Raw genomic sequence first — 27757 nt, 5'->3', positions numbered from 1 at the left:
TGCAGGTTGTGAATGTGCCTCCCGCACGGATCATGTTCGCAACCCGAGCATCCACTGTATTACTAACAAATTTTGTTTTGTACCCAGCTTATGTTTGTTTTATGAGTGAAATGCAATTGTGCTAGGGGAAAAGCTTTTGATCCAGTTTTGGAAACTGCATATATAAGACAAGGAACGGCAATTTTGCTGATTCTCTTTCCACTGCTGCCGCCCCCCACCCCCAGTTCCCAGCACACACCCTTCATGCTGTTATGGAGATTCCTCCAATCCTCTGGGACAGGGGTGACACAGGGGCCAGTTTCAGTAAAGAAGAATCAGTTTGAATTGCACCTTCTCTTACTTTATTGGGTTCCTCTGCTGGATCAAAAGCCATTGTGCAAACAGAACATCCACTCTGGATTTTACCTTACACTCTGTTTTAATTGTCTGTAATCATATTTGAAGAATGCTGTTCCTTTTAATTAGCCTTCCTTCTCATTTCCTTTGTGATTTCTGTAACTGGAGACCTTTTTTTTAATTAACTTTAATTATGTACTGCCTCAACCCATTGATGGAGTGGTTCTCATGTTAGACGTATGACACAGGCAGCTGTTCTTTCCGGCATTGTATATACTCTTCACATGAGAGATGGAGTCCTCTGTGCTTTCCTCGGGAAATCAGACTATCCCCAAATGGATCCCAGCCGCTGGAAGCTTACACATTCTACATTTGCTTATTTATTTTACCCATTTATAAACTGCTTCACAGCCTGAAGCCACCAAAGGGGTGTACAACAAGGTAGAAATGAGATAAAATGCACACACAAAATACAGCTTCTAAAAATCATTTCTGCAACTATACAGTGGATATTCCATAAATCCCTGGGTCACCTCAGGGAAACCCTTCTTAAACAAAAAAAATGCCTTCAGTAGACACCTAAAGATTAGGCACCTGTCTGATTTCAGCTGGAAATTGATTCCAGGGGACTGGAGCTTCAACACTAACAGCCCAGTTTCTGGTTATAAACTTAGTGCCCCTTGGGGGGGGATATGATAGTTTCCAGCAGGACCCCATCTGAGGGGGATGGTTGCCATGCAGGGCTCTATGGGATGCTTCCATCCCATTGGTAACTTGGTCCCAAGTGGTTTAGGACTTTAAATGCTAAAAGCAAAACCTTTAACTGTGCCTGGTAGCAAAACAGCAGCCAGTGCGGCTCCCTCAACAGAGGTGTTATATGGTGACAGGATGCTGCAGCCAACAACTTAACAGCAGCCAAAAAAAAAAAACCCCTTCCAATTATTCTCACTTCTCCACAAAAAATTGAACTGGGGAAAAATTGTTCAAATTTTGCTTCTCTGTGACCAAATATTCATATGGTGATTCAAGCTCTGACTTTGGGGGTCCAATGATGATCCACCATTCAAAAACCGATGCAGGTATTGAATTGTCTGAATGATAGCTTTGAATAGAAAGCCTTTGTTCAGTTTCTGATAATTAGTTCTCATGAGAAACTTACAGATTCTTGCTTCACACAATTAACTCAAGGCAGTGTCAATTTACTCTTGGCAGAAAGCCAAGGTCTGCCTGGCCTGGCAACAACTCTCTGATTGGTTAATGACCAGCACTGAACTCTGTTATCTAGGAATGCTAGCACAGTTGTTTCTTGTTGGGTGTTAGGAGTAAGAGTGCTGCGTATGGTTGGAGAGAGAGAGAGACAGAGAGGATTTATTTTGCTTTGCTTTGTATGCAGAAACTCTGCTGGTTTTATTTTCTTTTAATAAATCCTGTAAATAGTTATTCTGCGTCTAACCGGCTAGTCATTTCCACCTCAACTAGCTTCTGCACTGTGCAGGAAAACTCTGCTACGTTTGGGCTAAAGCCACTAGAGCTATGCCTGACACTTCAAAATTCTAAGAGCCTTGCTCTTGGCAGGCAGATCGAGGTCAAATATACCTTATTGTCCCCTGAAAGGAACATAATATGTATTTCTGCTGACTTTTTATTTATTTTAAGTGTATCAGGCAGTTTAAATCCAAGTGATAAATTCTAGTCACTCAATGCCCACATAGATCTTGTCAGATGTCTGTCAGCAGGCCTTGGAGGTTCCTGAGGATAACTTCTGAAAGCTGTCATGGGAAGGCCATCATCAAAATGACAAACATGTTTTGACCTAACCAAATGGCTTTTGTATACTTAGCTCAGGATTTTTGGTTTTGAAATAGGCCTTTGTATTCAAGCTACGGTAGGAGAAATATCCCTGACTGCATACTCCTATATGAATTTCTGTGCGTAAGTTCCTAACGTGTAGGTACCCTGGAACAGAAGGAGCTGCCTTACACTAGGTTAGGCTATTTCTTCTTCCAAGCCAATATTGCCAACTTTGACAGACAATGGCTCATTCGCATTGTGTGATTCTTTTAAAAGAACTTCCCACAGATTGCACCTGCTATTGTCCTCCCCTATGTTTCATATATGCACAGTCTATATCCCTACCAATAATATTGGATTGGTCCATTTACTGAGGCTTTGCCATCTGAAGTACATACTGGCACCCTCAGTTTGTGGATGCCATGACCACACAGTTCTTTGATAATCTCGGATTCACAATATCCACTTAATATCCCATACATTTGAAGGAAATATAGAATAAGTGTCCCTGTTGTTGTTTTTTACTACAAATATTAGCTATCTCAATAGCTTTGTTTTGTGTCATCGCCCCCCTCCTTTGTCCCTTGCATACTATAGGCTGGAAAGAGGCAACTGGTAAGCTTGGATTTGGACACTGCGTGGGTAGACTTTGTCCAGTTTTACATCCAGATAGGTGGAGAGAGTCCTTCCTGCAACAAACCAGACAGCAGAGAGGAAGGTATCCTGTTGCAATACAGCAACAATGGAGGCATCAACTGGCATCTTCTGGCAGAAATGTACTTCTCTGACTTCAGCAAGTCCAGGTATCAGTTCAGACCATGGTGGGGCATTTTTAAAGCCTGTTTCTGTATATAGAGCACAGCATTGCTAGCCATACTCTATCACTAACAATAATAGATAAACTCAAGGGATTGTGTGGAACTCTGCTTTGGATAGGCTGCTGAATTAGAAGCATTCTAAACCACAACTAAGCAATATGAGCTCTCATATGATTTATCTGTTCATTTTCACTCAAGTGACATGACATTTTTAATTAGCAAACAGTGTGTCAGTCAGAGAAATGTGTCATCAAACACACACACACACACACACACACACACACACACACATTGTGAAATAATCCAAGCACACAGGTATTCTGTGTGTGCAAGCTCTCTAGTATGTAACCTTTTAAACATGTTGGAAATCTTTGCATCCAGATTTGTCTACCTTGAACTTCCTGCTGCTGCGAAGACACCCTGCACTAGATTTCGCTGGTGGCAGCCAGTGTTTTCAGGGGAAGGATATGACCAGTGGGCTATTGATGACATCATAATTCTTTCAGAAAAACTGAAGCAGGTCATCCCTGTCGTTAACCCCACTTTACCTCAGGTAAGCCACGAGTGCAACTAGTAAGTTCCTGGGTCAAATTAAAATTCACATTGCATGATTGCAACCAGAGATGCCGTGGTAATACTCCAAGCTCTGTTTCCAATGCAGACATTGTACAACATGTGTGCCAGGCCCGCCTTATACCTGCTTCTATCAAATTTGATTTCCTTCAGAGGGGAAAGTATTTGTGGCCAGATATGCAAACTCACAAATGCTTTCTAGAGCAAATAATACATGCATGCTATGTGTGACATGCTATTTTTATTTACCGGTAAACAATTTTTAGCCCGTTCTTCAGCCAAGGCACCTAATTGTCAGTGCTTACATAGAGTCCTGCATCGGAATTTGAAACCGATAAGCCCCTGTCAGGCTTCCAGTTGCCCTGCACAATGGCTCGATGTATTTTGTGGGGTTGATATTAAACAGCTGCAGGTTTTGTGCTCTCTCTCTCTCTCTTTTCTTTTTCTCTTTCTGAATCCACACAATTTAATTTTCATCCATGTGGGTGAAAACAGGTCACCTGATGTCATTGCGATTTCAGGTGATTGACAAATGGGTGGCCCATTTGTGAGAGTGAGAGAAATAAAGACACATGAATATAGCAGTATATCTTGTGGGGTGTTGTGACAAAAAGTCAAAGATTGTAAGGCAACTCTGAAAACTGATTCCTTGAATATAACCAGTTGGGCATCTCAGTATATTTTAGTTTTGAGTCGCACTGATTTCAGTGAAACATATTTCCAAATAAAGACAAAGCAAATGAACTTCAGCCCTGATTGTGCATGTGTGTATTTGTATGTTTTTATATATACTGACTTCAGGCCTTTCCAGATTATTTTCCCCCTACAATATAATATATTTATTTTGTGGGACCAGTTTTGTCTTCTTTCTTTTATGGAGATATTACTGGATAACTCAAGTTATTTCTCTAGGTGCTGCATCTATTGCTTTTGCAAATGCTGGGTAGGATGTCGTTCCATAGCTACAAAGAACTTTTTTTTAGATGTTGCTTGTATGATGGGAACTACACATACACATCCCATTACCCACACCTGTGACATTTAATGGATTATTTGATTATCTATTTATTTATTTAGGAGGCTGTGGTCTCCCCTGCTGTGACTTTTGATGGGATAGTGTTTGTCCTCTTGATCAGGGGTCCCCAAACTAAGGCCCGGGGGCCAGATGCGGCCCAATAGCCTTCTAAATCTGGCCCACGGACGGTCTGGGAATCAGCGTGTTTTACATGAGTAGAATGTGTCCTTTTAATTAAAATGCATCTCTGGGTTATTTGTGGGGCCTAGCCGGTGTTTTTACATGAGTAGAGTGTGTCCTTGTATTTAAAATGCATCTCTGGGTTATTTGCGGGGCATAGGAATTCGTTCATATTTTTTTTCAAAATATAGTCCGGCCCCCCACAAGGTCTGAGGGACAGTGGACCGGCCCCCTGCTGAAAAAGTTTGCTGACCCCTGCTCTTGATCATGTGCAAGAGCCTTTGCATTTGAGGGCTAGCTCACACATGCATGTTCACTGCTTGAGATCAAGTGATGAAACAATAGCAGCAGTGATAAAACCTTCAGTTCTTCTCAAAGCCAGTATTTTCCAAAGGAGCTGATTCACATATGCATGTGTGAACCAATCTCAAATCTGATTAAAGCAGAATTTATGTCCACGTAAAAGTGGTGAGGATCACATCATGAATCTCTTTATATCCAAGTACTTCAGCTCAATTCCTTTGCGTATCAGGTTGCAAAATCCTCCTATACTAGACACAATAAGACATAATTCTTTCTGTTTTGCTTTATATTTCCAACAGAACTTCTATGAGAAACCAGCATTTGATTACCCTATGAACCAGCTCAGTGTGTGGCTGATGTTAGCTAATGAAGGGATGCCCAAAAATGAAACTTTCTGTTCTGCCACCCCATCAGCAATGATATTCGGAAAATCAGATGGTGATCGCTTTGCAGTGACACGGGATTTAACACTGAAACCAGGATATGTCCTTCAGTTCAAGGTAAACATCATTACAGCTTAAATTAAGATAAAGCTAATTACCCTTACCTTATTCAGTCAAGCATCTGAACCTATTCAGATTGTGATTCTTAGATGTTTAACTAAATGTTTAACTCTAACAAAACTTTCTCTTCCATTGAAATTCAGCCGTAATCTCTGGCCTTTATATGGAGACTTTTGTTTAGCCACTTTCACCACATTATACACACACACACACACACACCGAACACATACAAGATCCTCACATCCAGGTTGATTGTTGTAGCAACGTGACTGTAAATATGAACAAGTACAACTGCAGTATACATTTCTGGGAAGTAATTACTTAAATTGGAGAGTGGTAAGGTCAGGTCTTGCAAAGTGTGGTGAAAAGACAGCCAAACCATAGTCTAAAAAATGGTGGACTAGTTCAAGATTTGATTGGAATGAAATCTGAAGGGAAATTGGGGGACTATGAACCATTGAGAAGGAACAGGAACAGGCTGGTGGGTGGGGGTGGGAGGGAGGGAGGGAGGGAGCTAGTGCCAGCCCCAACCAAGGACTCCAGGGTTGGCTGCCATGATGTCAGGCCGTAGGCTGTATTGAATTTTTCAGCTTTCAAATTCCAAAAAGTTGTAATGTGACTTGGGAATTCAAATGATATTCTGGTTAAATTAATATAATTTAGTTTTGCTTGGTAAGTAGAATGTGTGTAAAATTGCACAGAAATTATTTCAAAAAATGATCGCCAGTTACTTGCAGTTATACTTTATAGTATTTTTATTTTTATGTATTTATTATTATTTTTAACTTAGAATTACTTGATATTTTCAGAAGGTAAAATTGAAATTCTTCTGAAAGAAGTTTATGTGCTTCTTCATCTAACCGCCCCGAGATCTGAGGATGAAGGGTGGTCTACAAATTAAGTAAATAAATAAAAACATAGAATTGCCAAGTTAGATATTGTCCAATCACAAAAATAATAGCAGGTTTGAATTCATCACACACACAAAAAGCCCCATATTTTAAAGACTTCACTGTAGAAATTTGCAAAAATTTAGTTTCACCCCCTAAAATGACACACCCTAGCTCTGCCTGTGAAAATATTTCCTATTCAGGTGGTGGGGTTTGTCCCCTCTTCTATAGTAAACATGTTGATTGTCCCTCTTACATGATCTTCAAGATTTACTGTCACCGGAGCAGCAAGTATTGCAGTCAGGGGAAATGGCAGTCACATCATTCCTGTAATGTCAGAACCAACTGTTAGACGAAAAAGAAAGTTTATGTGCTTTGACAAGCTGCTGTGTCTGAACCCTAATCAAAATTTTATTGGGTTTATAATGAAATCCCATTGTGAATTCTAGGGATCAACTGCAATAGAATTTTAATGAACTAGCCACAAATACATGATCCTTACATAATTGGTGGATACAGGCGCTGAATAATTTACAAACAGAATTATTAAAGACATCACATGTTTACAGGCAGCTTTTCAAATATAATTCCCACCATTCTACAAATAGGGAAGTTGGCAAGGAGCCTGGAGATTTGTAGAATAATCTCATTCCGCTTTGACATTACAGTGACGAAATGCCACGCAACCTGAGAACTGCTTTGTGTTCGTGTTCACTGTGGGGGTTTTGTGACACTCTCTTTAAAACACTTCCACTTTGGGGGTTACCTACGTGTATCATTTGCTTTTCCAAAGTAGCGTATAGCACAGCAAACTTCACAATGTCACTAATCCTCCTTTGGAATCAAAGTCAGTAAAGGTCTCTTCAAACTGTGCAAAGACAGTGACCCTGAGGGGAATTCTCAGCCTCCATCTCTTTCTGTTCTACTCTCTGGCTGAAAGTTCCTGTCTCCACAAGTGCTCAGTGCAAGGAAGAACAGAAATTTGTATGGATGGTAATGAAGCAGGGGCTCCTCCAAATAACCTGGTGTTCATCCTGATTTGCTTGCACAAAGTTTACTCAGAGGTTATACAAGATCCACCCTTTATTGAGCATTTGTTTTTATTTGTTTGCAGGCTGGTTACATGACAATGAGCATTAATCCTGATTTGCTTGCAGGATATTTATACGTCTTCCTGTTAATCATTCATCCCATAATTTTCAGTGCATTTCCTTCTCAATTTCCTAACCTCATGCTAGGGTAAGATCTTACTTTAAACTCTTTCAATTGTGTGAACCTAAATTTCCAGCCTGTGCCTGAGAAATCCTCAAAAAAATAGTCTTTAGGGGTTACCCCTATAATTGCTGGGGGCAGGGAACCTCAACAAGTACTAAGGCGTTCAGTAGTATTTTTCGTAATAGAGAAAAATCTTTACAGAGCAAGTTTGCTTGAATTCTTGGAAGGGGGAAGCAAGCTTCATGCATGCCCCAAACTCTGGCTGCTCCAAACTCTGGCTGTGAGTAGCATCACGTCAAAGTGGGGCCATCAGGCCCTCTGTAAAAAACTGTTACAGTTCACGGCTGCAGCGGCAGCTCTAGTTCCAAACCTTTGCCTGGGCTTGAATGGGACGGGGTCTGCTTGTTGGCATGTTTGAGTCATTTTCACATATCTCTTCATCCAATCTCTTCACCCCATGTGCAATGACAATGAAAAGGGTATATAACATTATCAGGCCCTCACTTGCTGTAAGAGATTTGTGGAAGGAAAAAGTAGGGAGAAGCTTGGCTGTTCTGTTCTCCTCCGCTGTGGAACTGCTACCTCATTCTCTGCAGCATAGAGATAACATCCAAGTGGAGGAGAGGAGGAGAAAAAACAACCCAGCAGTTTCACTCTGGAGGGAAGTTTGTGTTGTGAGAGAGATTTGGGGCAAAAGATGCTGGAAAATTATTTTATCCCTTTCTCTCTCTTCTGCAGAGCTGCAGGTTTCACTAAGCAGTTTGTACCTGAGTTGTATCCACTCTCACCCACCTTGGAACATGTGAATTCCCCACCAAAAAACCTTAGGCTAAAATGAACTACATATACTATGCTTTATTAAGCAGCAATGGACTCAAAACATCAGAAGTCACAGAAATACGAGGCTTTAAACATGTGGTCATTCGATTGGCACAAATATTGAAAAAGAAGATTCCTAAAACAGTATTCAAGAGAAACGAATTAGTTTTGTCCCAGGAACAAAACATGCAATCTTTGTGTTAATGGGTTGTGTGAGTCTTCCAGCTGGCAAGATTCACCACATCGAGTTTGTGGAGCTGGAAACCAGTGATAACCCCCCTGCTCTTAAATTTTTATTTCTTCCAAATTAAGAAAATAGTGGACTAACCTAACAGAAAGCAAAGACTGCAAAGTGCTTCTAAGTCCCTCTGAGGAGAATGCAGTCATAACTAGGGGACTTTCTGAAGCTGCTTGCAGTGTGACTACCAAGCTCATTTAGGGCAAAGAGCTCTTAAAAGTGGCCACAACCTGTTCAATACATTGTATGGTAACCCTAGTAATGAGCTTGCTGATTAGTACGTTTCCTTGGGGTCCCCAGACAGAAAAGAGGTTTCATTAGAAGTGGGTAAAGTGATGGGGCAGTGGCACTCACCTGGCCTCCTGGCAGCTGGCTCTTTGCTGCTTACCAGGAAGCAGAGGGGGAGACATCAGAGAGTTTGGTTTGCAGCAAGCAAACACATCAACAGGAACACCAGATTGGCCCAGCTGGTGCATTTCCGCTACACCTACCTCCCCACATTGTGACTCAGCTGCTCAGAGATGAGGTGAGCACCACCACCCTACCAGCTGCCACTGGGTTTCACTTGGCATTAGCTGAGTTTCAACCTGAGTCTGGGCAGGCAAAACATAACATGGCATGCCATGACTCCTGTCCCTTGCTTTGGATTAGCATAACTGGAAACTGTTTTGCTGGAGATTCGTGTTTTTGCTCTCAGAGGCTTAATAGGATTTCTGAATTCAGCAAATAGCTTCTGATATATGTAAATCAGATTAGCTTTTTTGGGATGACATATTTTAAGACAGGAGTGGTAACCATTTTTACCCCTAGGACCAGGCATGCACAGGTTGAGGAATTTGCATAGTGCAGCAGGTAACAATGTTCTGCATAGCAGAGAAGGCTTCATTTGCATTTGTACTTTCCCCCTTTCATTTGACAAGTTGCTCACACATTAGGTTAGCATTTCTATAAGGTTAATAGCTAGCTAAATCAAGCTACAGGTATTGCCTTAAGTACTGAGGGTTAACTAATATGCATTGTTCTTCTTACGCTTGATTTGATGTCTCTTATTTAACTTTATCAAAAGCATGACTTGGTCTTTTTCCAAACCATTTGCTTACATAAATAATCAAGAGCAGGTTAAAAGCTGAAATTCTGAGAAATAATCGCATAATTGTATCTGAAGTTTTGGAAGGGGAGAATTTGGTGAAGCACATTTTCCACACTTTGAATGGTACCCTTCCCTTTTCCTCAGAACATAGGCACCATTACTGTCTGGAGTAAATTGCACCTGCACATTTATGCTTTTTTTTTTTTTAGGGCTACAGTTCCACCCACCCACACCTGGGCTACATCCTATATTTTGCAGGAGGTATTCAAGAATTTTAGGGCACAATTAAAATGTATTCAAGTGCTCTGGCACAAGAAATACCCTTTAAAAATAAGACTTCTGCCACTAGGAAAGTGGCAAGGAAATGCACTAATAAGTCTGGGGTAAATGGTTGAATGATGGGAAGACATATAACTTCCATGCAAGCAAATCAGAATGAATGGTCAATAAAGAGCATGTAAGCTGTGTGCAAGCAAAGGACAATGGATGCTCAATGAATGGGTTGTCCGAACGAGACTCTGAACACTGTAAGACTTACTTCTGAGTAAACATTCCTAGGGCTATACTGTGCATTTTTGATTGTTTGTTTAAGCTGGGATGTTATGGTACTTTCAGTAAATGCTTACCGATTGGGACAGTGCCCTACAATCCCCTAGAGATACGGTAAATGCAATGCTTCTGAATTAGTATAGAAACCACACAATACCCAATTACAGTGTGCCTTGAATGATGGCCAGGGGTTCCGCAGGCAACACTGGCCTCTGTCCCTCTTTCCTCCCCTCCCTCCTCTGATGCCCTCTCGCATCTCTGCCTGCCCAAGGCTTGCACAGCTGTTTGTTGCAGAAGCCCTGGCTACAAGCTCAGCAGGCAAATGATGCCTCTGGGAGGCACCTCTCTTTGGGGCAGGGGGGGCAGCTCAGAAACCAGGGGGGGCAGCAGCTGCCCAGAGGACTCCCAAGGACAGGGGAGGAGGCTGAGAGAGCATTCCCCAAGGGAGGGTGTTATAAAAAATGAGTGAGAGGTTGCCAGCTCTGCAGGCAAGGGGTGATACAACTGGGCTCCTAAGCCCCACAGGGGTGCCACAGAAAAAATGTAGTTGGTTAAGGGAACTGTGGACTCAAAAAGGTTGAAAACTGCATAAGGGCTAAGGGAGTTAAGACCAAAAAAAACCCCAAAACAAGTGGCATTTCCCTCTCCCAAATTTCTTTGAGTCATAATATTTAGCACACTTCAAACAGTGAGTAACACTAACAAAATAGGTTATGATCATCACTTCAGAAACTAACAGCACCCCCCTCCAGTTATCTGGAAGTTCTCTGACAGGCAGATTCATAAATGTAAATGTAAATGTAAAATGTAAAAATGTAAATGTAGACATCAGTAGTTAAGAAAAATAAAACACAGAGCACTACATCTGACATTTGCACTCCCTTCTGATTTTCCACCTTTTCTGTTTCTGATTTTTTTAAAAAAAATTCATTTTGCAGCTGAACATAGGTTGCACAGATCAGTTCAGTAGTTCTGCTCCAGTGCTCCTTCAGTATTCCCATGATGCTGGCCTGTACTGGTCATTAGTAAAGGAAGGCTGTTACCCAGCATCGCCAGGGGTTAAAGGATGTGAAGGAAGCTCCCGAGAACTGACTGAGCCAACCGCATATTACACAGGAGACTTTGAAGACTGGACCAGGATTACCATTGTCATTCCAAGATCTCTTGCCTCCAGGTACTGGTTGTGATGAACTTATGGCACATAATGGTTTTTTGTTTGTTTCTATTTTAGGCTGCAAGAATCTGGCAGCTACCTCGATTTTCAGGCTATTGTTGAAGAAATCCCAGAAAAGTAGTTTCTTTATAAAATTAGAACAAAATAAAGCACAGCATTTTATTTTTTTCAAAAAAATATCTTTTAGACATGCAAGCTGCAGTAAAATGAAAAGAGCATGTTCCTGACAAATAACATTTTCTTCCTTAGTATTCTCTCTTTCTTTGGGATTATCAATTAGGTCTGGAAGGCTGGCTGGAGAGCGATAAGCCCTCTGAATAAAATAAGCCATATCAATAGGATTAATTTCATAAACAGTTACTCCTGGGTAAAGAAGCAGCAGAAGGGCATTTGAGCTACTGTGTAATGTGCCGTGTCATTGGCTGCTGCTGCTGAGTGCTAGGAAGACGACTCTGTGCAGAGCGAGCAAAACTCCGGTTCAGAATATCCAAAACATTCTCCCAGCTGCAAACAGAAACAGAAGGGCTAACAATAGCAAGCGCCTACCCAGTACAGAGAGTAGATCATCCAGTGTGATTTCTTTGGCTCCTACCTCTGTTGTGCCTGTGTGCACCATTTGCAGTCTGACAGCTGCAAACAGAATCCAAATGTAAACTTTCTCTTCATTCTTAACAGCCTGACATCTGAAATATTTGGGGCCTCGTGTCCACAACGCTACAGCCGGTTGTTTATTTATTTAGGGTGGCGTTCAGCTCAGTTTTACTCAGAGTAAACCCATTGAAATTAATGAACAGGACTAACTTAGAGCCATTTCTTTCAGTTGGTCTGTTCTGAGTAGCACTTAGCTGAGTGCCACCCTAAATATAAACCACTTTTCACTTTACGAAACAGCTTTTGATATAGGTGAATTAGTATGAATATGGCTTAAAAACAGTATAAAAAAATCAGTTTAAATGAACACCCCCAGCGAGCAAGGCCAATGGTCACAGATGGTGAAAGTTGTAGTCCAACAACATATGGGAATTCACACTTGGGAATAGCTGGAAAATTATGGCTTGTTGAAAGAAACCATGGTTTCTAATCCTGGATTATCAACAAACCAGTTTGTTTTGTTTCCCCCCAGGTCAGACATAGAAATAAAATTTTGTTAGTACAGGCACACGGGGGGCCAGGAGCACAACCACAAGCAGGGAGTTTGCCTGTATAAAACAGGGAACTAAGCTTTCAGTCTCCCCTGTGTGGCCATGTCAGATGAGAAGAGGGGTGTGGGGAGCATTTAACATTTCAGCTGAAATGGTGTGGCAACCTATGAGCTCTATTTCAAAGGAACAGATACTAGTTTGTTAATGCATCTGGAAGGGAAACATGTAGTTACAAGGGATTTAAAATGGCAATTAGGACAGGAGCTGTATAGAAAGCTGTATTAGCTCCAGAATCCCAAGCTACTGTATCCATTATAGATTCAGGTGGTATTAGTTATTGCTTTTACTCTCTGGAAGTATGGCAATACTGTAGTACAGTATTTTTACAGATAGGAACAGATTCCTTCGGTTCTACCAAATAGCACCTTCCAAAACAGTCTCAGTGACTTTTCCAGAATTGAGATGGGCAAATCGCAGCCTAAATGCCTTGTCCAAAGAAAAAGTGTGTGACATAGGTAGGAGTTTATCTTGGGATTCAAGCATGTATGCACATGCACACACACTTGTGCATGCTCATTTCATGAGTTTTCCTGCCCCTCTCTTCTCTTTTGCTAGCAGTAGTGGCCAATATATTTTGTTGTAATGTGTGTGTGAGTTTTCAGACTGGCTCCTTCTGTTACTGCCTTAACAAATATTTACAGTCCATGGCATGCTGTGTAGCAGGGGGAGCTGGTGTCTTCATGGTGAGAATGTATCAAATAATCAGTGTGTGCTGCAGTTTAAGTATTTTCCCCTTAATTAACCAACAAACAGAAGTGCCAAGTCACACGAAGCCAACGCTAACGAGTTTGCTTTGCCCAACACAAATAGCACCAAATCAGTAGTGGCAGTCTGTTTAGCATTATGTTCTGCAAAATAATCGGGAATGGGAAGCAAAATCGAAGCAACATCCCCCAACCCAGAAAGAGTGCAGATCGGCATAATTAAATTCATCTCGTTGCCATTACAGATGGGGTACTGTTACCTCTCTCAATGTGTCAACTGTAACTGTTGTATGTTGACAGATTTACATCCCAGTGCTAAATATATTCCCTTGTAAGTAAGTTCCATTAATAACAATGGAATTAGCTTCCAAGTTCTAATACATTATGGAATTATTTATTATATGCTTGTCCCATGAGCCCAAGCCACTCAGAGAAATACACATAGATTTTACAGTTGGTTTTCCCAGGCACGTGCTGGCCAAGACCATATATTTAACTTCAGGGATTATACTGCACCTTGCACCACTGACCATTCTCTGGGCTCATCCAGTTTCATGGCACACATGCCCAGTTTGGACTATCGACTCTTAGGAGAAGCTTTGTGCAGAGTACAGAGTACAGAATTCAACTTGCCAGCCTATACTACTTTAGCGCATGCTGCACATCCATATACTGAAAAATGTTTGTATAGTAGGCCCAGCATACAGTCAATAACATGGGCTATTTGCAGGACAAATCAGTTGTGCAATTTGGACTAGTGGTGTTAGACATACAGCTTAAATACATGAAATCTAATATCTACATGAGTTCAGACTGTAGGCCTGGAGGCAAAGCAGTCATACCCAGTGACAGGGTGGGTGGGCACATAGGCCCAGTATCACTCCACCCGGTGGGAGGATTATCTGAATCGGACAAAAACCAACTGCAGCTTCACCTAGTTTCATGAATGTCTGCATTTAGACTTGCTGCACTAATGTAGTTCAATTGGATTGCCATCATATTAATGATTTACAACAAGTTTTGTTTAATATTAGTTATATAAGCATATACCTATGTACAAATAAATACTATGTACATCTACATTGTGTGCAAGGCATTGCAGACCATTGCCTCATGATAAATGTTTAATAGTAGTAGCAGTGCATGCACATCTTTTTGAAGACTAAATTTATTCCTATTATTATCAGAGCGTTCTTCTTACTATGTATGTGGTATCTACTTTGAGAGCTTGTGTAATACAGTCATACCTCGGTTTAAGTACGCCTCGGTTTGAGTGTATAGCGTATCTTTCTGGCATTCCATGTAGTTTTCTGCTTTCAATATTTCTATCCATACAGTAAAACCAGATTCCGCTGGATCCAAGAGAGCAGTTCACAAAAGAGTGTGCCCCCTTTTGGCTTAGATGGGGTATACATATCAGAGCCTTGTTCCAACTATTGCAATGGGCACGGGGATTGTATCTCTGGAGTCTGCTTTTGTGACTTGGGTTATACAGGTAAGACATTGGTTTATATAGAATCACTGTTCATTCATTTGACTGTGTTTATATTTGGGGAGGGAAGAGGGAACTAAACATTATATTTGGTAACTGTTGGCAGTGCGTGGAGCCTGAAACCAATTTTTCACGCACACAGCAGCTATATCTATGTGCATGTAGGCATCTGGGAGAAACAGCATTGAGACTGACTGGTTGTTTGGCAAGGAGAGGGAACAGAAATCCAGCCTCCTGCTCTTGTTGCCAAACAGCTGATCAGCTCACTATAGCACAGTTTTTACAAGAGAACTACACACATGCAGGCTCCATAGCTGGATGAGGGATGGAATTGTGTGCCCAGCTCTACCTTCTATGTACAAGTTTCCATCTCCAGCTAGGGCTATATTCACATATATTCAGCTTGCTAGACCGTAGCATCATGTGGTTCTTCTTACAAGCTTATGTGAAAAATTTATGTTTGCAGTGCTTTGCTTTGCTTCTTTTCTTTTCCTAAAGAAAAATGTACCCAGAAAAAAATGCTGGGCTTCTGTTCTGAGTCCTCAACAACAAACAAATAAAGGTTAAAAGATTCTTGAACAATAGCACCGGCTGCTCCTCCTTGCAACACACTTCCGTACCAGTGTTCATTTTGGATGCTTTCCATTTTAGAGGGAGAATTGGTTAAGGAGCAGGAGAGTGGGGTGTTTACAAAAATAACTAAATGTTATCGCCCCTGAGCTTTTTGCAGAAGAAACTAATACATGTGATTCATGTAATGCTGCTTGCCAGTTTATTGACCTTTACTACCCAGCACTATTTCAACAAAGAATCTCCCATATATTTTTTTCTTCCCCACCTAAAGCCTCACATGGAACCTGTGTATCTAATGTACCTAACCACAGTGAGATGTTCGACAGGTTTGAGAGGAAGCTGAGCCCTCTCTGGTACAAGATAACTGGAGGGCAAGTTGGAAATGGTTGTGGAATACTCAGTGATGGAAAATCTCTTTACTTCAATGGACCTGGCAAAAGGGAAGCAAGAACCATCCCTCTGGACACCACAAGCATCAGGTCAATTGTATATTCTGCTTCAAAAACCTGTGGCTTACTTTGCCATTAATTTTGCAGAACAATGAACAAGTTTCAAGTACTTCTCAAATGAACAAGGATTTGGAAGAACTGCTCTTTATGTAGAGTTACAGTAATTTGAGGGATATAAAGTTACTTAGGCTCAAAAATAGCTTTTGTACTACATGGTAGAGCAATGGCATTTAGCTGACCTGTCAGCAACAGCAGGGAGAGTTGGAAGGGCATTCAATGTGTATTTTGAAGACCAAAGTGCTTTCTTTTCAAACATACAGCGAAATCACGCTCAGCTTGCTTAAGCCCAGTCTGCTTTAAATACCAGTTCTACCAGGAATATATTATATTGTGTGTGGATGATTCTCAGACTTTAGCAAGCCTCTTCGTGTCCATGCATGCTGCAATAGAACAGCCACCAATAATACCATGTTCTATGCCCTTGTTTGCATCAGTGCACAAATGTCACTTGAGGAATCTCTTGATGATGGTGCATGGAAAAGTTGGAAATAGCAGGAAACCAGAGTACAGATTCCAGAGTGTTGGTGCACTGTACTCCTCATGGTTCAATTGATCAACATTCTGTAATGACCACAGAAACAGAGAAGACAGTTTTATTTAGAAATCATGCTACATTTGCAACACACCCTATTGAAAAGCAAATTAATTTTGGTACAAAGGATGTCCTACCTGAACTGCTGTTGACTACCTGGTCAATCTCTATATCATCAACTTTTTGTGTCCGTTCCCCACCTTAAACCCTGTAGACCCAGGTCTTTCTGTAAAAAACAATAAAAGCAAGCTACTCTCCCCCTTATTAAAGGTAAAGGTAAAGGGACCCCTGACCATTAGAACCAGTCGCGGACTCACAGACAACTCTGGGGTTGCGGCACTCATCTCACTTTATTGGCCGAGGGAGCCGGCGTACAGCTTCCGGGTCATGTGGCCAGCATGACAAAGCCGCTTCTGGTGAACCAGAGCAGCGCACAGAAATGCCGTTTACCTTCCCGCTGTAGCGGTACCTATTTATCTACTTGCACTTTGACATGCTTTCAAAAGGAGCTAGGGCCGAACAACAGGAGCTCACCCCGTTGCGGGGATTCGAATCGCCGACCTTCCGATCGGCAAGCCCTAGGGTCTGTAGTTTAACCCACAGCGCCACCCGCATCCTTCCCCTTAATAGTGACCTATTAATGACACCTCTCTGTGACAATATGTAGGTGCCAAAATCCTATACAACTGTTAGTGGTACAATTTCACAGATCTCCATTCCAACCTGAAATCTCCAGCATGAATAGGTTCCTGGGGTACTGATTGGTTGTATTAGCCTTCCTAAGCAGGCTGTGCATTCTGTCCCACCCATAGTACTGTGATGCTTCTTGCATAACACTAGTTCTTGCCGCCAGTGACTGCCAGTCCACACTGACTGCCGGTGGCTCTCTGAGGTTTCAGGCAGGGGACCATTCCAGCCCTTCCTGAAGAAACTCTTTCCAGGTCTGTCCTCAGTCACCTTATTACCTTTCTTGAATGGCTGAGAATTTTGCCTGTAGCATTTCTGTCTTGTGGGCTGCCAATAGGCTGCCCAGACAAAATTCTATTCTATTCTTAATGACCATCGCTTATGATTTTGTTCTCTGTCTGATCAGTCACTGCAGCCACATATGGGATCTACCTGACAGCTGCAGAGGCTAGATAAGCATTGCAAAAGGGGTGGGTTTTTTGTTCCCCAGCAGATGACATCTGGCTTGTTAACTGTAACCACCTAAGCTTTCATCTGTGCTGCAAATTCTGCGGCTAATGACCACAGCAGAGTCTCTCTCTCATTTTTATTTTTATTTTTATTTTTGCAGACTCAAATCACCACAGATAGACTAGTCATGTCAAAAAGTATTTTCAGTTTCTTTATCTCTCTATTCCTGAAGTTTTAAAAGCCTTTTTTTATAAAAAAAAGGGAAATTAAGAAAGAAGTGCAATAAATAAATCCTGAGAGGGCAGTTGAGGGGCTGCAAAGGGGCTGTTGATGAGTCAGAGGAGCTCACCTACAGTTGGATACCCTCTGGCTGAGGCAGCGCCAAGCTCCAACATCATCCCTCTGCCACAGCCAGGGCTCCAGTGGTGGTGGGGACTGGAAAGGGATATGCTGGATTCCCAAGCCCTCTTGTTTCTCCAACAAAACCCCCCAAGTGGCTGAAAACCAGGCCTAGCTCCCTCCCCTGCCCCTCATAGCGGTAAATGCGGCAGAAAGAACAATGGAACCAGTTGCTCCCCTCCATCTTCTTCCCTAGCTGATGCAAGAAGGTGGGCTTAGGCATTGGTTGATTTAGTGCCAAAGAACATATCTGTACCCCTCCACCCGGACCTCCCTTGGCTTGCTTTGATGTCTAGCTACAAATTTTGATTTAAATATGCTTATATTTAAATCAAAATTTGTAGCTAGACATCATTTCCCTCCATAAGGGCAATATGCAGACTAATGAAGTCTAATGAATATAGTCCCTGAGGAAATTACTATTAAAACAACATATATAACATTTGATGCAATCTCAAATGAAACTTTGCCCTTTGACACAGCTCACCATAATCTCCATGTTTATAACTACATTTGTGTTAATTTCCATTTCTACTTGATTATAACAAAACAAATTAAAGTGATGATATAAGATGATTGAACAAAAAAAAACCAGCAAAGCAACCCGGTGCGATATTTTAATTAATATGAATTATTAATTAAAAGGTTGGCAGGAGTTTGCACAATTGTGAAAAAGAGGGAAGTGGCACAAAACAGTTATTTGTTGGCATAAGGACTGACCTACCTGGAGAACACGTGGCAGAAATCACTGTGTTCAGGAAAGGACCATCACCTATATTTGTGTCCTTTGTATTACAGGCATCCTCCCACTTAGGCAGGGGTTATGTTCTGGGCCCTCTCACGCATAACTGAAATCGCGTAAAGTGGGGAAGCACCCTCTAAGCACTCCCAAAATGCCCCCTCTGCTGCTCTTTCTCCAACCCGTACCAAAAATACTGTATCCAAAAATATCCACAGCTAGAATTGAAGCTCTGAGGCCGGCAGGAGGCTAGAGAATGCTGGGGAAAGCGGCTGCTGCTGTGCTACCTGACACATCAGCTGTTAGGCGGGGAGGCTGAGCAGTGTGAATAAAGCCCCGTTGTGCCTCTGGTCTCTTTGGGGCTTCCTCTGCCCTCACTGATGTCCTCTTCAGGCTTGGGGGGGCGGAATCTCCTTGCAACCCACAAGGACTCTCTATAGCTCTCTCCCACTATTTCCGAGTTTGGGTTGAATTATATATTTATTTCCTGGCGCCATATGTGAGTGTGCGCTATGCAATGTGCTCTAAACACCTCTCTAGAGCAGACATTTAATGCAGACAGTTCAGTGGGTCTTCCTTATTCCCTGGTGCGTAATGGATTGCAGCCTCACTATAGGATATGTTTGAAAACCATGCATTCATATTTTAGAAAAAAGAGCTATGTTTTAGTACATAAACTTTTGAAGCCCAGCCCACTCCCCTGCGCCAGCTGCTTCTCTCCCCCATCCCCCAACTCTGACGATTTCCTAGCTATGTGAAGAGGTGAGACAGGGAATGAACTCCTGTCACTAAGTAATTCTAATACCAATAAAATGGAGTGGGGCAGAAGCCCCAGAGGAGTAAAGGGCATCAGACTACTGTTTAGTGGCAACACCTAAAATGTGTCCTTTCCCATAAAGCCTATGGCATCCCAGGCTAGTAGAAATTTGAAGCAATTTTAAATAGGAAGAGCTAAACAGAGGTCTATGCAAACTAAGATTTAAAGAGAAATCATGTGCTAAGAAAATGTGTCTGATAATACCGTACTATCCTCTAGGCCAGTGGTTCAAAATTAGCTAAGTGCTGTGGACCCCTGTTTTTCAAAAGCCAAGCCATGGCCCCCCTACTTTTGAAAATATGATATCTCTATGGTAGTTTTGGTTATGTGAACGGTGCCACAGATCCCCCCTGGGTGGGTTATGCAGATCTTCTGGGGTCCGCAGACCACCAATTGGGAACCTTTGCTTGAGGCTTTAACTATGCTGTGTGTGTGTGGTTTTTCCCCCCCTAAAAGAAATGTTCAACATTTTTGTTAACAGACTAGTTCAGTTTTATGTACAAATTGGAAGCAAAACAATTGGCACAGGCTGCAACAAACCCAGAGCCAGAAATGAAGGTAAACTCATTTTTTATTTAGTTGTATGTTTTTACATATTTAAAACTGTCTTGTTGATATTATGTCTTAATATTTGTGAAAGACATATGGAAACCCATTATTTTGTCACTAATTTTACCCTAGCAAAATGCCCATCAGTTTGATTTTGGGGGGGCAGGTACACATTTCACACCTGAGTGTGATCCCTATCAATGAGGCTTTGCCACTAAGGGATACAGTCAATGAAATACTAGGGAAGGGGCTAATCCTGCTCCCTGCCTCTAGTAACCACTGCCGTTGAATCCTAATACTATCATTTTTAATAGTTTCCATTCTGGCTTCTATGTCATGCAAGCTGATATGCCTCCTGATGTTGGTGCACATTATGACACTGCAATGAGGAATCTTTGGGGTGTGCACAAAGGCATCCACGTGATCTGGAATCTTGTGCAAATGAGAGTCCAGATCATGTGAATGCCATTGCACATACAGTTGTATGTGAAAGTCTTTCTTGCTGTGGATGCTTGTTTTGGGAATCTGGTCTATGCTTGCAGTACCAGTCACCACACAGAAGCAGAGTAAGGTCCAAATCTTTTACTGTTGTAGAAGGAATAGGCTCAGCAAAACAGCTCGGGACAAAGTTACACAAGTAACTCACAATTTACGTGCGTTTAACTTGCACACATTCGGCTTTACGCGATTGGCAAAATAATTTAAATCAAAAGGGGGTGGGCGTCCTGGAAAAAAGACTTTGGCAACCCCACCTGCCATTGAACCCAATGTGTTCTGACAATGCACAGTTTTTGCTTTACACTTTGCTCCCAGAACGTAAGCCCCGCATAATCTGAGGGTCACCTGTACACAGAAAAATAAGATCCAGCTTGTAGGCTTTTCAGATACAAGCAACTCTCCACTTACGCAGGGATTACATTCTGGAGCCCTGGGCACATAAGCAAAATGCACTTATGTAGGGGAGCCCAATGCAGTACATGCAGCTTCCCACCCAGCATGGCAGCAGTGAGAGCTCCTGTGTGCCATTTTGGAATCCTTGGAGTCTTTTTTCCTAGACTTTTGGCTCACTGACATCCTCTTTGGGCTCTGGGGGGGGGGGTGTCTCCTCACAAGCCACATAGGAATTTCCAGCTCTCTCCCACCATTTCAGGTTAGAATTGGTTTATTTATTTGTTTCCCAGCACCACACATAGACACGGTTGTGCCCAAGTGGGGAGATGCCTTTACAGATATATAAAGATACCAAGTATTGCCGTTGCTCTAAGTAACTTCAAATAATCAAAGCACGACACTGAACAGCTACTGTACTGGCTGCCATGCATTAATCACAGATATAGTTAGAAAATTGGGCCATTACCCCAGCAACTGGCTGAGTTGACCTTGCACCTGTGATCAGCTCACCCATGGGGTGATTTATGCTCATGAAGGAAATTAACCTCTTCCTATGTCCAGCTACTGCAACAGCTTAGACTGCATTTTGCTTTGCTGGCATTGGGCTGTAGTAAACCAGAGTGTATGATGGGGCAGACAGGCTTCTGGGCCTGATCCTGCTCATACATGGATCCAATGTGTGAGAGCATTTTGACAAAGTAGGCATAAAGATAAATGTACATTTATTTCCTAGCTATATGAGTACCAAACTCTATGTTCTTTCAGTTAATGGAGTTACTCTTGATTCACCTCATAAAAACTGAAGTTGGGGAAGTATTATTTCTACTAACGTTTATATTTAATTTTTACACTGCTCAATTTTTGCTTTGGTTGAGCTCTTTCTCTTTTTGTGTCTGTGTAGCTGAAACAAATAATACTGAATTCTGAGCAGTCAAAACACACAGCACAGCCTCACGTGAAACAATCTGAGCACAAATATTGCTTTCACCACAGAGAATTGTTATCTGTGTGGCAGCTTTCTTGCTGTTGGTCATACTCTGAGGCCAAATGAACTATGTAAGTAAGGAATAGCACAATAGCATAGTCAGAGCCTGCTGGATCAGGCCAGTGGTCCATCTGATGCAGCATCCTGTTCTCACAGTGCCCAACCAGATGCTTGTGGGAACCCAGCAAGCAGGATCTGAGGACATGAGAACTCTCCTCTCCTGTGGTTTCCAGCAACTGGCATTCAGAAGCATTGCTGCCTCCAGCTGTGGTTGCAGAGCAGGGTCATCATGGCTAGCAGACATTGATAGCCCTCTGCTCCATTTTCATAGTCCATTTTCTCCTCACTTGCAAGAAAATTCACTTTACAGTGGCCTTGACCACATGAGACAAGACCATGATATTGTGAGTTTCTTTGGCAGCTGCTGCTGCTGCTGAGAAAGAAATTCACTTTATAGCCTCACAAAATGGCTAGGAAGTTGGATGCTCACAGGGACGCCTGTCCTCATCGTAAAAGTCACAACTGGGTGAGTTTTTAGTTCCGTTACAAAAAGCAGAGCAGTGTTCTGTAATATCCTCTACCAGAGCCTATTGACATCCTATGATTTTACACTTTGAGGGCCACTGAATATTCCATATTAATATTGTAGAACTATAACATTAACTTTTCAAGGTAAAGAGCTCCTGTCTTTAGGGAGAAATAGGTCAAACATATCAGCATACTACAGAATGAAAATTAGAATGTTTTAAAAGCCACAATTTCTCTGTTGTCGTGACAGAAAAAGTACTGCATTACTTAAAAAGTAATTCAAGCATTGATTCTTGGCTGCTGCTGGGTTATTAATTCTGCTTGGTTATTAATTCTCAAACCAAGTTATCACAACAGTACCCCTCTGTTTTTTATGGGTTTTATGTATATGACCATACACTGATAAAAGACTAATTATGCATGAACTCAAAATTGCATGCATAGTAGATTACAAATTGCCTCTGTGTGATTTTGTGCTTAGTCCCAAAGGCCACCAGCACCATGGGAACAATCCTTTAGAGACAAATGCAGAACTAACCCCATCTTCTCCTATAACTCTTAAACCTTCATGCCCCAAAGCCCCTGCTCCCCATGTGATTTCCAGCTCACAGACATCTCTCAGCTTCAATGTAATGCTGCCACTTCAAATGTAAATCTGTCTAAATCCTCCCACAGAGTACTCATATCTGTGAAGTATAGATGCCTCGCTAGTGAGATGCAGGTATTAATTTGTGTTTATGAATTTAAAATCAAATTAGCATTATCAATAATAAATTATTGACTAGAAAACTTGCAGTGGGTATTTGTTTTAAAGAGCAATGGCAGCAGGCCTCCCTTGTAGCATTACTATTACATTTGCTCCAGTTCTGCAGCAATATGTTGGAGTGAGGGAAGAAATCTTGCTGCTTTGTTGTTGTGAAAACGGGGATACGGGATAAATTTTATTCAGTTCACAAAGAAAGGCGAACCTACCTAATTTGCACTGTCCAAAACAATATGCGAACCAAAACACAGCCGTCCTTTGAAATTCACCATTCAAATTCAACAAAACACGTTTTATACTATGTGGTTTAATTTAATTGATTTTTAGTGGGACAAGAGGAGTTCAGAAAAGTTCCAAGTTCTGTGAAACAGGTTAATAGGAGCCAAATCTTTGTTTCTGTTGCAGTAGATGAAAAGCTTATAAGTGTGCTGATCTATCAGAAAGCAAATAGTCTGTACAAGCTCATAAGATTTCATTTTAAAGGAGAGAATTTTTTTTAAAAAATCCAGTTATTCAATCTATGCCACGAGCTTACCTTGAACTTATGGAAAAGTTGCTTTAATTTTGTCTTCGGTGTCCACTGGTGAGGACTGGGCTTTGATCCTAGGTTTTCTGCAGGGTTTTGACTAAATTACTATATTCCATCTTAATGTACAGGGCTTGTAGTTCAATATTCAAATGACAATGGAATAAGCTGGTATCTGCTGCGAGAACTGGACTTCATGTCTTTCTTAGAACCGCAGATTGTATCAATAGAATTGCCTCGTGAGGCCAAAACACCAGCCACCGCTTTCCGATGGTGGCAACCTCAACATGGTATGTGTTTAATACTATTATGAACCTTTACCATTACAAGTAATTTTAAGACCTAGTAATGGCTAGGGAAGATACAATTTTGTTTAGTGAACATTAACATGTCTATTCTATAAACACTGGCAAAACAAACCTTTGGTGTGTTCAAATATTAAGGTACATATGTTTAAGGTCCATTGATTTTGTTCATTGTTTACTATTTCAAGTATGTTTAATTGTCCAGTGAATTAATTGTACAATGAATCTCCACATGTGTCCTGGATTCCCACTTTTGATTCTTTTCCTACTGTCACCAACCTTTCCACACCTGTTTTGCCTTCTTGGCCATCTCAACTCAGACAGACCAAGTTCTTAGTTGGAATGAAGATTTTTCACTAGACCTATATCATAGAATCGTAGAGTTGGAAGGACCTCCAAGAGTCATCTGGTCCAACTGCCTCATAAATTAGTTTCCCCCCCCCCCCCGGGACATAAAGTGTGGGGAATAATGACCAAATATTTCTATTTGTTTGTAGGGAAGCATTCAGCACAGTGGGCTTTGGATGATGTCCTTGTAGGAATGAATGACAGCTCTCAGACTGGTTTTCAAGATAAATTTGATGGCTCTGTCGATTTACAAGCTAACTGGTACAGGGTCCAAGGGGGTCAAGTAGATATTGATTGCCTCTCTATGGATACAGCTCTCATATTCAGTGAAAATACAGGTAAGGCTCAAATTTAGTAAAATGCAAACACACTATAGCTTCTTTTTAAAAAATGAATTTTAAGTAAAATGGTTTTCTTCCTTGCACTCTTTTTAGGAAAATCTCGTTATGCTGAGACTTGGGATTTCCATGTGTCTGATTCCACCTTCATGCAGTTTGAGCTGAACATGGGCTGTAGCAAGCCATTCAGCAATTCCCATAGTATTTACTTCCAGTATTCCATAAACAATGGGAGAGACTGGCATTTGGTGACCGAAGAGTGCGTTCCTCCCAGGATAGGATGTCAGCATTATACTGAGAGCTCAATTTACACTTCTGAAAGATTTCAGAACTGGAAGCGAGTTACCATCTACCTCCCACCTGCAACAATGTAAGAATTACTATCTTATTCAGGCTTCCTCCACCCCTTTACTGTTTTGCTGCAAAAGAAAGTGTAGAATTTAGCTCAATTTTTTCCATGTAACCGTAACAGAAACTGTGAATGATTGATTCCTTAGGATGCTTTTAACCACAAACCCTATTTTAATGCACTAGACTTTTTACAAAAAGGGCCACCCTAGAGCAAAGGACATTTTTCTCCATGCTTCAAGGTTTAAGTAACTATGCTTTGGCCATATCAAATGGTCACATCTCACATCTTTCTCAGAGCTAAGCAAGTCATTATCCCATGACCAAAAGGGGAGAACTAGATGAGACGATAAACATAATTCTGGTGTTCCTCTTGCTTTAAAAGTCAAAAGGTTAGGTTGCCAGAAAGTGGGAAGCTAACATGTGTATATGGGACACCTCATATAAGCACTATTTGGGATAGTTAACTATTGGTTTGGATTTTATTTTTTAAGGGTGTTAAAAAGATATGCATATGATTTTGTAGAAATAAGTGTGGTCCTGGCATAGGCAACCCTTTCAGACTTGAGGTACGCATTCCCCTGGGGGGAGGGAGTGGGCAGGGGCACATAATTGTGGCAGCGGGTGGGACCACAGGAAAAAGTACCGTAAGTGGCAAAAAAGCAAAAGTCAATGGGACACCTCCCCCCCCCCATCATTTGTGCATTTGTTCTCTCTCTCTGCAGGTTTGGAGGGCCACAATCCGTTTATTAGAAAAAATTATAACTAAGATGCTGGTAAATTTTCACGAGGAGCTTTTTTTATAGCTAATTGCTGCAAGTTGTGGAGAACTGCATTTAAGATTGGAAAATGAGGAACTTGGAGAACTGAAATTGACAGACCACCCCCCCCCCCCGGCAATTTCCGATCCTCTTTCTCCAATAGCAGCGGGACTGCCCTGAATTATTATTTTTTTGTTTGTGATTTCCAGATCTCCCAGAACACGCTTCAGATGGATTCAACATAATTATGTTCCTGGTGGGGATATGTGGGCTATTGATAATGTCATCCTTGCCGCTGGATGTCCTTGGATGTGCTCAGGCCACGGGATCTGCGATGCTGGCCGCTGTGTGTAAGGAGACACATGTTTCATGCCCTTTTGCTTGTTGGTGATGTAAAGATTATGTCTCATTAGTCAGTGGATACTGTTCCCAACCACCCCCCACAATTTGTTTTCAGGTGTGACAGAGGTTTTGGAGGCCCTTACTGTGTCCCTGCTGCTCCCCTCCCTTCTGTTCTGAAAGATGACTTCAATGGCAACCTCCATCCGGACCTTTGGCCTGAAGTCTATGGAGCTGAGAGAGGGAACCTGAATGGTGACACCATCAAATCTGGAACTACTCTCATCTTTAAAGGGGTTAGAAGTTATTCTTATTCAAAATGTTTTGATTGTCTTTGCAATGCCTACTTGAAACTGTTTAGCAAGATTAAATTATAGAAATCCTTGATCTGCCCTGCTGATAAAGGGGGAAAAATAAGTTCTTCATGTCTATTCTTTGTTACAGGAAGGGCTGAGAATGCTTGTTTCAAGAGATTTAGATTGTACTAATACAATGTACATCCAGTTTTCATTCAAATTCTTAGCCAAAGGTAAGGTAATGATTTATTGCTGTAATTAATATAATCTGTACTAACTTGAAAAACTATGGTTAATCCGTAGGCTATTATCATTCTTGAGGGCAGAACCAAAGAGGCACTGATGATCAAAATAACACAGGTCGGTTTTCCACTAGCATATTTTGCTACAGGATGGTTGACCAAGTAATGACTACAACTCCATATTATAGGAGCCCCTCCTCCCCCGGCCAAGGAACCTGCAGCCATAAGCAACAGTGGAAAAAGTGTCATTCTAAGACAGGCAAAGGCAAACTCAGCCCTCCAGATGTTTTGGGACTACAACTCCCATCATCCCTAGCTAACAGGACCAGTGGTCAGGGATGATGGGAACTGTAGTCTCAAAACATCTGGAGGACCGAGGTTGCCTATGCCTGTTCGAATAGATTGGGAGTAACATTTTTGGCCAGTACTGCATGTTGCACTTCTCCTTCTTCTCTTTGGCCCTCCCTTAAAGAGTCTTGGATTGGTAGCTCATATTGTTTTACTGTGGGTTGTTTGTTTGTTTGTTTTTGCAAATTAGCAAGACTAGTGTTTCTTTGTAAATCTACTTGAACTGTGTTTTAATTTTAAACCTCATTCATAGCTCTGTAACCGTAGTAGCTCTGCTCATTCTCACAGTGACTTTTACATTGTCGTTATGATTCCCTCCCTCTTGTTCCAGGTACCCCAGAGAGGTCTCATTCTGTCCTGCTTCAGTATTCCATCAATGGGGGAATCACTTGGCACCTGATAGATGAGTTTTATTTTACTCAAACAACAGACGTTCTCTTCATTAACATCCCGCTTCCATATGCAGCACGAACCAATGCTACACGGTTCAGGCTCTGGCAGCCTTATAACAATGGTAATGAGAAATAACCCAAAATCATATATATAATTGTGTATATTTTTACTTAATTTCAAATGGTGTGATTATACGGGG

At 41.6% G+C, this 27757-nt stretch overlaps 1 protein-coding gene across 3 annotated transcripts in view; it reads left to right on the top strand.

The window, feature by feature from the left end:
* Positions 1–27757, top strand: part of RELN (reelin) — a 293927-nt gene that overhangs the window by 205088 nt on the left and 61082 nt on the right. For all 3 annotated transcript variants that reach the window (XM_035127392.3, XM_035127390.3, XM_088652142.1), the window contains 14 exons: positions 2725–2930; positions 3327–3498; positions 5316–5516; positions 11259–11494; positions 14738–14895; positions 15737–15944; positions 20080–20156; positions 23972–24130; positions 24643–24831; positions 24928–25201; positions 26150–26290; positions 26398–26575; positions 26724–26808; positions 27497–27679. In XM_035127392.3, coding sequence (XP_034983283.3) covers positions 2725–2930; positions 3327–3498; positions 5316–5516; positions 11259–11494; positions 14738–14895; positions 15737–15944; positions 20080–20156; positions 23972–24130; positions 24643–24831; positions 24928–25201; positions 26150–26290; positions 26398–26575; positions 26724–26808; positions 27497–27679 — 2467 coding nt within the window. The remainder of the gene's footprint in view (positions 1–2724; positions 2931–3326; positions 3499–5315; positions 5517–11258; positions 11495–14737; positions 14896–15736; positions 15945–20079; positions 20157–23971; positions 24131–24642; positions 24832–24927; positions 25202–26149; positions 26291–26397; positions 26576–26723; positions 26809–27496; positions 27680–27757) is intronic.

Source organism: Zootoca vivipara, chromosome 9 (genome assembly GCF_965207765.1).
Source record: "Zootoca vivipara chromosome 9, rZooViv2.hap1.1, whole genome shotgun sequence".
Taxonomy (NCBI): domain Eukaryota; kingdom Metazoa; phylum Chordata; class Lepidosauria; order Squamata; family Lacertidae; genus Zootoca; species Zootoca vivipara.
Note: the sequence above shows the minus strand (reverse complement) of the source record. Positions and strands in the feature narration are given on the sequence as shown.